At 19.7% G+C, this 13,107-nt stretch overlaps 5 protein-coding genes across 5 annotated transcripts; all 5 read right to left on the minus strand. All coding sequences in view use genetic code 6, as the record gives it.

The window, feature by feature from the left end:
- Window positions 1–681: 681 nt before the first annotated feature.
- TTHERM_000452030 (ribosome production factor 1) lies at window positions 682–2,028 on the minus strand (the record flags this gene model as incomplete). The annotated part of the gene is made up of 2 exons (XM_012796947.1): window positions 682–1,428; window positions 1,723–2,028. 2 exons carry the CDS (start codon window positions 2,026–2,028, stop codon window positions 682–684), a joined length of 1,053 nt encoding a protein of 350 aa, XP_012652401.1.
- A 1,399-nt stretch (window positions 2,029–3,427) lies between these two features.
- On the minus strand, window positions 3,428–4,021 carry TTHERM_000452041 (hypothetical protein; the record flags this gene model as incomplete). The annotated part of the gene is made up of 1 exon (XM_012796948.1): window positions 3,428–4,021. The coding sequence occupies one exon, from the start codon at window positions 4,019–4,021 to the stop codon at window positions 3,428–3,430; it is 594 nt and encodes a 197-aa protein (XP_012652402.1).
- Window positions 4,022–4,640: 619 nt separating this feature from the next.
- TTHERM_000452052 (hypothetical protein) lies at window positions 4,641–6,588 on the minus strand (the record flags this gene model as incomplete). The annotated part of the gene is made up of 6 exons (XM_012796949.1): window positions 4,641–4,737; window positions 4,917–5,006; window positions 5,293–5,382; window positions 5,681–5,770; window positions 6,053–6,142; window positions 6,437–6,588. 6 exons carry the CDS (start codon window positions 6,586–6,588, stop codon window positions 4,641–4,643), a joined length of 609 nt encoding a protein of 202 aa, XP_012652403.1.
- A 169-nt stretch (window positions 6,589–6,757) lies between these two features.
- Window positions 6,758–11,029, minus strand: TTHERM_000452063 (hypothetical protein; the record flags this gene model as incomplete). Its single annotated transcript, XM_012796950.1, has 12 exons — window positions 10,976–11,029; window positions 10,866–10,915; window positions 10,266–10,355; window positions 9,589–9,678; window positions 9,257–9,346; window positions 8,866–8,955; window positions 8,565–8,654; window positions 8,249–8,338; window positions 7,893–7,982; window positions 7,546–7,635; window positions 7,174–7,263; window positions 6,758–6,899 (listed from the first exon to the last, which is right to left on the minus strand). Exons 1-12 carry the CDS (start codon window positions 11,012–11,014, stop codon window positions 6,758–6,760), a joined length of 1,041 nt encoding a protein of 346 aa, XP_012652404.1. The 5' UTR covers window positions 11,015–11,029.
- A 594-nt stretch (window positions 11,030–11,623) lies between these two features.
- On the minus strand, window positions 11,624–12,868 carry TTHERM_00454040 (hypothetical protein; the record flags this gene model as incomplete). The annotated part of the gene is made up of 1 exon (XM_001013403.3): window positions 11,624–12,868. One exon carries the CDS (start codon window positions 12,866–12,868, stop codon window positions 11,624–11,626), a length of 1,245 nt encoding a protein of 414 aa, XP_001013403.3.
- Window positions 12,869–13,107: the final 239 nt, after the last annotated feature.

The raw sequence follows: 13,107 nt of genomic DNA on the forward strand, positions 1-13,107 counted from the left end.
TATTTTTTATTTATTAAAATGAAAATGTATGTATACTTTTTAATTTTCAAGAATTAATTTGTCAAAACTAACTTATATAAAAAACTCTTAATTTAAAATTATTTAAAACAAGTTTAAAATATTTGATTGATAAAATAAAGTAAATATATTTAAAAATATTGTAAATTAATCATTTATTTTACAAATAAATGAATTAATAGTGCATCAAACAATTATTTAGTAATTCTAGCAAAATAAATAAGCGCACTATAATTTTAAAGTTGATGTTTCTAAAAAGTTAAATTATTCATTATTAAACATTAAACTAGTCAGTGGATTTTAAAAAATATAAATAACAAAGATTCATCAAATAGCAATAGAAATTTATTTTTTATATTCAAATTTTTAACATTTTGATTGTAAAATTTGTATTTAATTTGAAGAAAATTATAATATTTAGATGATTAAAAAATATTTTAGAAATTAGAGTTTATTAATCGTAAGTATCAAATTTATTTTAATTTTTAACTTTTTGATTGTAAAATTTGTATTTAAATTGTGGAAAATTGTAATATTTAGATGGATTAAAAATATTTTAGAAATTAGAGTTTGTTTATTAAAGTTATTATATAATTTATTTTGAGTTTTATGTTTAAGGATGATAATATTTTTTAACTTAAAATACAAATTTATTTATTTTTTTCATATAAAAACACGTTTTCTTGATTCATACATTTTATCTTTAGCTTCGAATTCAATATCACCGAAGTTATAATCGAATGTACCTAGTTGCATTTTTTTAAGCTTAAGTGTAAATCTTGGACCTATTTCTTATAATTCTACTTTTTCGTTACCTTCTTTATGGTCTTCTCCTATCTCTTAAAATTAATAACGATGGTGTCTGAAGAATATAAAGTCACGCTAGTTGTGGAATGTAACTACAGTTCTAGCTTTAAAATCAGGTTTTTAAGGGAATAAACTTGCAAAAAATCTTCCGATTCTTCTACCAAGCTTTGTGTTAAAATTATTAAGGATAAGTTCTGGGTAATGGTCAGTGGGTCTACCGTGACCATATATATCTTCATTAAGCTTTTCGCTGGTAACTTTAAATACAGCAGTTGGACCTTTAGGAAGATGAATTAAAATGAGTTCAGCTACCTTTCTTTTATGTTCTCTCCAAATCATGACATCTGTATATCCTTTTTGTGGAGCCTATTCGCATACTTCCTTTACTGTTAAAGCCCCACGAGGATAGTAATGACAATTAGGGAATGTTGTTTTTATTTCCTTCATAAAATCGAATAAGTCGCTGTGAGGACGTTAGCTGGTAGTCATTAAAACTTTAGGTTCATAGTCACCCTCAAAATAACTAGCGAATTCGTCAAACTTTTCATCATTTTACAATTCTTGGTCATTTTCATCATCTTCAAAAACAAAGTTTTCATCAATCTTTTTAGTTAAATAAAAGTGTTAAAAACAAGCAATATATAGTGCTAATATATTTCAAGCAAACAAACTCTACTCATTCATTATTTTTTGCTTAAAAATTAAAATTTTGCATTCAAATATGATTACTCAGGCAATTAAATTTTGTAATAGATTACATCAAATATTTAATTTCTTAATTTAAAAAAAATGAGCATTTTACAATGTATTAAAAAGCTCATTTTTTTTTTAGTATTTAGTGAGTATGCTTGGAGTAGAATTAATTATTCAAAGATCTGAAAAATATTTAATAATTACTTCTTTTTTATCATCTGTGGTAATTGTTTATAATTTTTCTTAACCAGTTTATTTATGCTCTTCTACTCTTTCCTTACGCTCTTTTTTTTTAAGTTTCTTTTACTCCTTTTGCTTTTTTTATAGGATCTCTATTCTTTTTTCTTTACACTTGATATCTGTTGGATTGATGTGCAAATATGATTTCTTGATACCTTTATTTTTCTTTTTATTCTTTTCTTTAGCAGTAGCTTCAAATCCTGGCTTAGCTCCTGCCTTAATAGGATTAAGTTTTAGCTTTTAGTATGATGGTTTAGCGTGCTTTCCCATTTGCTAAATTTTATGATTTATTTATTTTGTATATATTCCCTACTTTTTAAAATTCTAGTGAATTTAATTAAATTTTTCTTTAATCTCAAATGCTTCTAAATAAATTAAGATTTTTGTTGTGGTTGCTGACAAAAATACGATATTTTTACTTTCAAAGATAAAAATTTATAAGTATCACACTAATTAATTTGTATTATTATGAGTATTAATTTATTTATCCTTCTTAAACCAAACTTAATTAGAATTTAATTTTCTTTTGCTTTCCATTCTAAATTTTGTCATTTTGAGCATTCAATTCTAATTATTCTACAATAAACTCTTTCTTGGCTTTAAAAATAAAATTTTTTCAAAAAAATAGTTTTAATTGAACTTAAAGCAATATTCAGGTTTAATAAAATCTATGAGAAATAAAGTAAGTCTTAATTACTTTAACAAAAAAATAAAGAAAAGTTATTCTAATTGAAACAAAAAAAATATTTGATAGATTCCTTATAAAAAATTTATATTATTTATCATTCTTCATTGTTAAATAAAAAACATTATTTTGTTAGTTTTTTAATAGCTAAATGATATTTATTCTTAAATTCAAAAATAAAATTTTAAGTATTTAATTATAAATATATTTTAATAGTTTAAAATAATAGAATTAAATAAATAAATACAATCTCAGAAATCTTTTTTTTTTAAAATTAATACATTTATTTATTTATAAAAAATTAAACAATTATATTTTTATTTATTTAACTTTTATTATCTAATATTTAAATGTGAAAATTAAATCAAAAAATTTTTTATTTTAAAACAAACCAACCTCATCCTTAAATCAAAGTAAATATCTGATAAATAAAAAGGCTTCTTATTTTAAGATTGATTTGGAAATTGAAATAATTTTATATTGAAGATTTATTTATGTATTATTTAAAATTGAATGAATTCGCTTTTGAAAAATAAAAATAGCTATTAAAATACTCTTTTTTGAAAAAAAACTTAACTTTTAAAATCTAAATAATTTGATGATTTTATTTTTGATAAATTAACTGCTTAATTGATATAATATAAATAAATACAGAGAAAATAAAATATTTTAAGAATAATTTTAAAGCTATTTTGATTAAACCATTATATTTGTTAAAGTGTTGCAGATGAAATTATAACTAGGAATTAAATTTATTTATTTATTTATTTATTATTTTGCTTGAAATCAGTTTATATTTTTTATGAATTTCATCTTTTATTTATTGAAACCGGTGTAAATGTTTTTCATGCAAGATTGAAATTAAAGTTCTTTTCTACTTGTTATCAGGTTAAACATTAATTAATTTACTGTATTGTAAGTCTTTCTTGTTTTCTAAACATCTTTTTACTATTTTTTTATCTAGTTTATTCATTTAAAGTAAACTCATTTCTTCTTTCCATCCTAATACTGCTTAAATAAGACTTCTAATTCTGATTTCATTCCCTGTTAATATCCCTTTATTAACTAGCTAAATTATTCTTTACATTCTTGTTTTATGTCTTCTGTTAGATCTTCATCATCAAGACCCCATTTTTCCATAAACTACACTTGCTCTTCTTCAGAGGGTCCACAATAAAATATTACTTAGATGCATGTATTAATTATTTTTTTCAACTTAGTAAAACCTAAATAAAACGCTGCCTCTAAAAGTGGTGATAATTTTTAGATTCTTAATTCGGTATTTTCAATATCATACTCTTTTAAAACTTAATAAGATTTCTCATCTATATTTTCTTTTAGTTTAGCTGAGAGAAAAGGGAATTAGTAAGTCATTGTATCTGAATTGTAATTATGAGTTTCACAAAATTCTCTTATTTTATCTAAAACTTCAGTAGATATTTCGCTAACTGGAATATCTTCTTCCAACTCAGAATGGCTAATCAAGTCAGCTAGTTTAGCTAATTCTTTTTTAAAAAAAACCTTTTAACCTTATTTAGATATAAGGCATATATTCTCCTTTTAATTTAGGTTATCCATTCAGAATCTAATTCTAATTAACTACTTTTATTTTAATAAGTATCTTATATCAAAAACTATTTAAATAACTCAGGATTAATTGCAATAAAATAGACGAGGGTACAGCTAGGTAGTCTTATTTTAAAAATTACTTAAATTCATTTTAAACATTAACACCTAATTGTATTTTATAATATTTCATTCTTTAATAATTCTAGATTTCTTCTAAAAGCTAGAAAAGCTTTGTAATAGAAAATTAAAATGATAAAATAATCTGTTTGTCTATATCTATTTTAATTATATTTTATTAAGTATTTAGAAATTTGTTTTATAAATGTTTTTTTCTAGAATATTTTTTTGATAAATTATTACCAATAATTTAAATGGTTAATTAGCTTTTATTTTAATTATTTAATTCATAAAAAAATTTTCAATTTCTTTAGAAAATATTTATTTAAAAATTTTCATTTTTTTAATTAATAAGCTATTTTAAATGTAAAAATAATAATAAATCTATCTATATATCTATTTATGTTTTAGGTTAAATTATCTTTTTACAAAATATTATATAATAAAATATATTTATTTTCTAATATTCAAATATTTAAAAATTATTCATTTTATTTTCACCACTTGTTTATCAAAATTAGAAATCTATATAAAATACAACTAATCTTTTTAATTTAAGACACTTGCTTGCTATTTTCAATTGTTATGATTCTTAGATTGAGTTTTAACTTTATTATAAATTAATAAAAAAGTAAAAAATTAAGCAATTTTTAAATTAATAATTAAAAAATATTAGCATAATAAAAATAAATCAAATTAAAAGCTAGCAAATAAATTAAAAAATTTGTTTTAAATTTCTTTTTTTAACTAAAAATACTTTAATTCAAATAAAATAGATTCTTTTTACCCAAGTTAAAGTGTCAATTTTAATAGATTAGTGCAATTTGCTAGAGCAGGACCTAAGCTTAATGCACAAATTTCACTTATTTAATTTTCCCTTTTTAAATATTGAATAAAAATTATATTATTAATCAGTTATAAACAAGGAAAAATTAAGAAAAGATGTGTAATAATTAAAAATAAATCAATTAATAATAAAAATAAGAGTTGAAAATAATAAAAAAAATTAGTTAAATTAAGAAAATATAAGAAAAAAATATTTATTTAAAAAAAATAAATAAATCAAATAAAAAGCAAATAAACAAATTAAAAGATTTATATTATTTTAAATTCATTTTTATAAGGAAAAATATCACAAATCAAAGCAAATAAACTGTTTTTACCTAAGATTAAGGTCCAAACTTAAGAGTTTAGTGTAATTTACTTAAGAAAAACCTAAGCCTGATGCACCTTCATCAACAATTTAATTTCCCCTTTTTAAATATTGAAGAAAAATATATTATTATTTAGTAACTTAGAAGGAAGGAAATAATGAAGATAAAATATGAAATAATAAGAAATGAATTAATTAATAATAAAAGCATAAGTTGAGAATAAAAAATTGAGTTAAATTAAGAAAGATAGAAAGAAGAATAAAAGAAATTAGTAAAATAATAAAGAAAAATAAATCAAATAAAAAGCTAATAAACAAACTAAAAGAGTTATATTGTTTTAAATTCATTTTTACTACTAAAAATATCAATTAATTAAAAACAAATAAACTCTTTTTACCAAAGACCAATCATCAAATTTGAGAGATTAGTGCAGTTTGCTAAAATAGAACATAAGCCTGATGCACCAGTGGCACCAATTTAATTTTGCCTTATTAAATATTTAAGAACAAATATATTATTAACTAGTTACATAGAAGGAATAAAAGATATGAAATAATAAGAATAAATTAATTAATAATAAAACCAAAAGTTTAAAATAAAAAAATGAGTTAAATTAAAAAAGATAGATAAAGAAAAACACAGGTACAATAAATAAGAAAAAGAAAAATAAATCAAATAAAAAGCTAGCAATAAATGAAAAGAGTTAAATTGTTTTAAATTACTTTTTTAACTAAAAATACCACAATTCAAAAAAATAAACTGTTTTTACCCAAGAAAAAGTTTCAAATTTTAGAGATTAGAGCAATTTGCTATAGCAGAACCTATTCTTGATGCAACTTCATCACTTATTTGATTTCTACTTTTTAAATATTGAAAGTATATTATTAATTAATTAATTACTTAGAAGTAAAAATGTAGAATAATATGAAATAATAAGTAATGGATTAATTAATAGTAAAAGTAAAGGTTGAAAATAAAAAAAATGAATTAAATTAAGAAAGACAGAAGAGAATAATAAACAATAGTTCTATAAAAATGAAAAAAAAAAATAAATCAATTAAAAAGCCAATAAAGAAATTAAAAGAGAATATTATTTTAAATTCATTTTTATTACTAAAAATATCAAAATTCTAAACAAATAAACTGTTTTTACCAAAGATTAAGTGCCAAATTTGAGAGATTAGCGCAATTTGCTAAACCAGAACTAAAGCCTGATGCAAATATTGCACCAATTTAATTTCCACTTTTTAAATATTGAATAAAAAATATATTATTAATAAAACAAAAAAAAAATTATGAAATCATTAAGAAATCAATTCATTAATAATAAAAGCAAAAGCTTAAAATAAAAAATCAAGTTAATTAAGAAATATAGAAAGAAAAAAAACACAATTCAAATAAAAAAGAAAAAGAAATATAAATCAAATAAAAAGATAATAAGCAAACAAATTAAAAGATTTATATTATTTTAAATTCATTTTTATAACTAAAAATATCGCAAATCGAAGCAAATAAACTGGTTTTACCTAAGATTAAGGTCCAAACTTAAGAGTTTAGCATAATTTACTAAAGAAAAATCTAAACCTGACGCACTTTCATCTACAATTTAATTTCCCCTTTTTAAATATTGAAGAAAAAATATACTATTATTAAGTTACTTAGAAGGAAATAATGAAGATAAATTTGAAATAATAAGAAACGAATTAATTAATAATAAAAACAAAAGTTTAAAATAAAAAAAGGAGTTAAATTAAAAAAGATAGAACAAAAAAACACAAGTACAATAAAAAAGAAAAATAAATCTAATAAAAAGCTAATGAACAAATTAAAAGAGTTATATAATTCATTTATATTACTAAAAATATCGCAATTTAAAATAAAATTTTTTACCAAAGATTAAGAGTCAAATTTGAGAGATTAGTGCAATTTGCTAAACAGCAAAATAATCCTGATACACCTATTGCACCAATTTAATTTACCCTTTTTAAATATTGAAGAAAAAATATATTTATTATTAATAAGTTATCTAAAAGCAAAAAAAAAAAATATGAAATAATAAGAAATGAATAAATTAATAATAAAAGCAAAAGTTTAAAATAAAAAAAATAAGTTAAATTAAGAAATATAAAAAAAAAAACACAAGTACAATAAAAAAAATAAATCAAATAAAAAGCTAATAAACAAATTAAAAGAGTTTTTTTGTTTCAAATTCATTTTTATAACTAAAATTATCACAATTTTAAACAAATAAACTTTTTTTACTCAAGTTAAAGTGTTAAATTTGAAAGATTAGTGCAATTTGCTAAACCAGAACCTAATTTAGATGCTCCTTCATCACCAATTTACATTCCACTTTTTAAATATAGAAAGAAAAATATATTATTAATTAGTTATTTAAAAGCAAAAAAAAAAAATGAAATAAAAAGAAATGAGTTAATTAATAATAAAAGCAAAAGTTTAAAATAAAAAATGAATTAAATTAAGAAAGATAGAAGAAAAAAACACAATTACAAATAAAAAGCTAATAAAGAAATAAAAAGAGTTATATTTTTTAAATTCATTTTTATAACTAAAAATATCACAATTTAAAACAAATAAACTTTTTTTACCAAAGATTAAGTGTCAAATTTGAGAGATTAGCACAATTTCCTAAACCAGAACCTAATCCTTATGCACCAGTGGCGCCAATTTAATTTTCACTTTTTAAATATTGAAGGAAAAATAAATTTTTAATTAGTTACTTAGAAAGGAAAAAATTAAGAAAATATATGAAATAATAAGAAATATATTTATTAATAATAAAAGCAAAAGTTGAAAATAAAAAATTAGCTAAATTAAGAAAGATAGTAGAAAAAAAATATAAATCAAATAAAAATCTTAAAAACAAGTTAAAAAAATTATTTGGTTTTAAATTAATTTTTATAACTAAAAATTTCTTAATTCAAAACAAATAAACTATTTTTACAAAAGAAAAAGTGCCAAATTTGAGAGATTAGTACAATTTGCTAGGCTAGAACTTAATTCAGATGCTCCTTTATCACCAATTTAATTTTCGCTTTGTAAATATTGAAGAAAAAATAAGAAATGAATTAATTTAATAAAACTAAAAGTTTAAAATAAAAAATGAGTTAAATTAAGAAAGATAGAAGAAAAAAAAAATTATAATAAAAAAAAAATAATAAATCAAATAAAAAGCTAACAAACAAAATAAAAAAGTTATATAATTTAAAATTCATTTTTATAATTATAAATATCATAATAAACAAATAAACTGTATTTACCAAATATTAAGTTTCAAATTTGAGAGATTAGTGCAATTTGCTAAGCCAGAACCTAAGCCTAATGCGCCAGTGTCACCAATTTAATTTTCCCTTTTTAAATATTGATTAAAAAATATATTATTAATTAGTTACTTAGATGGAAAAAATCAAGAAAAAATATGAATTGAATTAATTAATAATAAAAGCAAATATAAATCAAATAAAAACTAATAAATAAATTATAAGAGCTTTATTGTTTTAAATTCATTTTAATAACTAAAAATGTCACAATTACAATTGAAAACAAATAAACTCTTTTTACCTAAGAGAAAGTGCCAAATTTGTGAGATTAATGCAATTTGCTAAACCAGAACCTAATCCTTATGCACCTATTGCACCAATTTAATTTCCCCTTTTTAAATATTAGAGAAAAAAATATATTATTAATTAGTTACTTAGAAGGAAAAAATGAAGAAAAAATATGAGATAATAAGAAATGAATTAATTAATAATAAAAGCAAAATTTCAAAATAAAAAATCAATTAAATTAAAAAATATATATGAAAATAAATAAACACAAATAAAATAAAAAAGAAAAAGAAAGATAAACCAATAAAAAGCTAACAAACAAACAAAATAAAAGAGTTATATTATTTAAAATTAATTTTTATAACTAAAAATATCACAATTAAAAACAAATAAACTGTTTTTACCAAAGATCAATTGTCAAATTTATGAGATTAGTGAAATTTGCTATATCAAAACCTAAGCTTTATGCGCCAGTATCACCAATTTAATTTCCACTTTTTATAAAATTAATTATTAATTAATTACTTAGAAAGAAAAGTTGAAGAAAAAATATATGAAATGAAATAAATAAAAAATGAGATAAATTAAGAAAAATAGAAGGAAAAAAAACGCAAGTTCAAAAAAATGAAAAATATATCAAATAAAAGCTAATAAAAAAAGTAAAAGATTTATATTGTTTTAAATTCATTTCAATAACTAAAAATGTCACAATTGAAAACAAATAAACTCTTTTTACTTAAGAGCAAGTACCAAATTTGAGAGATTAGTGCAATTTGCTAAACCAGAACCTAAGCTTGATGCACCTATGTCACCAATTTAATTTTCACTTTTAAATATTGAAAAAAAATATATTACTAAAAATTATTCGTTTTTTTTTTGAAACCAAACTGAACCAAATATTTTTTATTAGATATTACGAAAAGATTGTGTATGAAAACATCGAAGAAAAAAGATTTTGAGCAATAAAATTTGAACTCTTCATTTAAAAGTTTTTTTTGATTTAAATTAACTTTTATAACTAAAAATATCACGATTCTAAATAAAAAACTTCTTTTACTCAAGATTAAGTTTCAAATTTGAGAGATTAGTGCAACTTGCTAAACCAGAACCTAAGCTTGATGCACCTATGTGGCCAATTTAATTTTCACTTTTTAAAATTGAATAAATAATATATTATTAATTTGTTCTTTAGAAGTAAAAAATGAAGAAATAATAAGTAATGAAGTAATTAATAATAAATCTAAAGTTGAAAATAAAAAAATTAGTTAAATTAAGTAAGATAGAAGAAGAAAAAGCACAAATAAAAAAAATAAATCAAATAAAAGTTAATAAACAAAGTAAAAGATTTATATTGTTTTTATTTCACTTTTATAATAAAAAATATCACAATTCTAAACAAATAAATTTTTTTACTTAAGATCAAGTATCAAATTTTAGAGATTAGTGCAATTTGATAAAGCAGAACCTAAGCCTTATGAGCCAATTTCATCAATTTTATTATAACTTTTTAAATATTGAATAAATAATAAATTATTAATTTGTTCTTTAGAAGGAAAAAATAAAGAAAAAATATGAAAAATTAGAAATTAATTAATAATAAAAGTAAAAGTTGAAAATAAAAAATGACTAAATTAAGAAATATATAAGAAAAAAAACACAAGTACAATAAAAAAGAAAAATAAACCAAATAAAAAACGAATAAACAGACTAAATTAGTTGTATTACTTTTATTCATTTTTATAACTAAAAATATCACAATCCAAAACAAACAAATAATCCGTTTTTAATGTGTTAATAGAAAAAATTAATAATAAATACAAAATATCAATAATGTAAAAAAAATTTTAAAAATTGATAAAGAAAATTTAGGTAAAATAACTAAAGAAATATTTTTTTAATAAAATGAAGGTATTTTGGTAAAAATTTCTATCATAAAAATAATATTATTTTTTAATTCAAATGTAAAAAATAAAGAAAAAATTAATAACAATAATTTTTATAAATTAAACATACCTCAGCTTAATATGGACAACCTAATGAGATTATAGTGTAGAGTTTAGAAACTTTTTATATTAAAAAAATTAAATTTAAAGTATATTTTTTTAAAATAAATAAATAATTACTTTTTCTAATTTGTTGTAATATTAAATCTATTATATCATTTATTTATTTATTTTTCAAAAATATCTAAAAGCAATTTATGGAAATTTAATTAATTTATTAATTATAAGTTGATAAAAATAACAAATAAATTATATTAATTTATAAAATTGCTTTTATTAACAAATATCAAAAAAAGGATAGTGTAACATTAACTATTTAATCTCAATAATTATATTAAAAATTTTTACTTAAAAATATAGTAGGAACAAGAGATAGGTAGTCAGTCATATATTGAAAAAATTCGAGCAATTACTGGTATTAAATTTTATAAAAATAATTTTTATTTTACAGATTTTTCTATTTAATCAATCAATTAGGGTAATTTTTTAATATATCTAATTATTCTCTAATCCTATTAGTTTTTATTTCAAGCATATTTTATTTAAGTATATATATAATTTGCATGTACCATATAAGTGCGTTTATATCTATTTAAATAATTTTTAATAAATAGATCATATATTTTATAAAATTAAAAAAAAATTTTGAAATCTAAATATCTGTAACATAAAAGCTAATTAATTTACATTATATAAGAATTAGTATATTCTATTATTTTTTTATATTTTAAAATAATTATTTTTTATTTAATTTTAAATTTCTATCTTTCATTCATATATAAAATCACTATAGTTATGATCATATACTATTATGTTCTAGAATGCCTCAAAAGTAATTTTATGTTTCTTGTATTATTAGTCATAAACAGGGAAGGTTTCTTCTAAGAAAGGGTATATGTAAGAAGGATTTTAAGCTTATGGCAGGTTATCCCATAAGTCATATAATATTTGCTTACTGCTGAATGTCATCATAGGAGAAAGTAATTTATTAAATACACAAAAATACAATAAGGTATTTCTCAACTTATAAGTATAGTACTTTAGTAAGCACCCAAATTTGTTTTGAATTTTGTAAGGTTTTTACTTGGGGTTGCATTTTTTTATCTAAATATTTGAATCATTAGTAACAAATAATTCTATGGAAAATATATTTGTTGGTGCTTCTTATTTTAGTTGATAAAGATATTTTTCATTCTCTATAAGCCTTAAAGGGAGTTTAGGAATGAATTCATAAGAAAAATTAGAGTATTAGAAAAACTTCCATTGTTTGTTTTATACGAAAATAACAAATATATCTATATTAGAAGGCAGTTAGATTTATCGGAAAATCCTAAATTGCTTAAGTTATTCGTTTGATATATTTTGCTAATAAATTGATTAAAATTAGATCTACAAATAAGGGATGTTAAAGAGTAAGTTGATCATTGTGTCATTAGGACAATCTTCAACCATTTCTAAAATAAAATCAAGATTACTGAAATTCAAGTATGATAAGCCTTTTTCTCTTTAGCTTATGATTAAAAAGTAATCTCTTATGAGTTTTACTTCAGAATGAGTAACTATACGTGAAACTTTGTACTCCGGTTTTTATCTAATTTCTAAAAAATCATTAACTTCTTTAAAAATTTGCATATAAATCTAGACATTTTATTATTTAAAAGGCTCTTCTATAATTTAGTCAAGACCTAATCTCCAATCCCAAATAATTTAATTTAGTTTTATGACATTGTTAAAGATATCGTTTATAATAGTGAATGTAATACTATGAAGTGTATTTTAATGAGTAATAAATGATTAATTCAAATATTCATCCAAAGCATTCTCCATTTTAACTTAGTCTATGAATAATTTTTATTCCTTGAAAGCCTGCTCTCTTTTTGCTTCCACATATGACATTCTCTAAAGGCACATATTACCTTCTTTTTCAGCTAATTTGAAGGCTTTTTAAATCAATTGCTCTAATTCTGCTATTTTCTCTTAAAAATTATCTTTTTTTAATTGAATGTCTTTCATACTATTTTAAGAAGCTTTGAAGTTGAAATTTAAAAATTTTTTATACAAAAAAATTGATTATAAAATCTCCTTTTTTTAAAAAAATTTAAATATTAATATTGTTTGGTGTACTTAAAAAGGCAAAAAGGGGTTAGTTATTTTATTCAAAAGTTTTGATGATATATTTTCACTTTCTGATTATTTTAGTTATTTTTTGTGAAATTCAAACATTTTTTTCACTAAAAACTTCTAAATTAGCA

Source organism: Tetrahymena thermophila (genome assembly GCF_000189635.1).
Source record: "Tetrahymena thermophila SB210 genomic scaffold scf_8254686, whole genome shotgun sequence".
Taxonomy (NCBI): Eukaryota; Ciliophora; class Oligohymenophorea; order Hymenostomatida; family Tetrahymenidae; genus Tetrahymena; species Tetrahymena thermophila.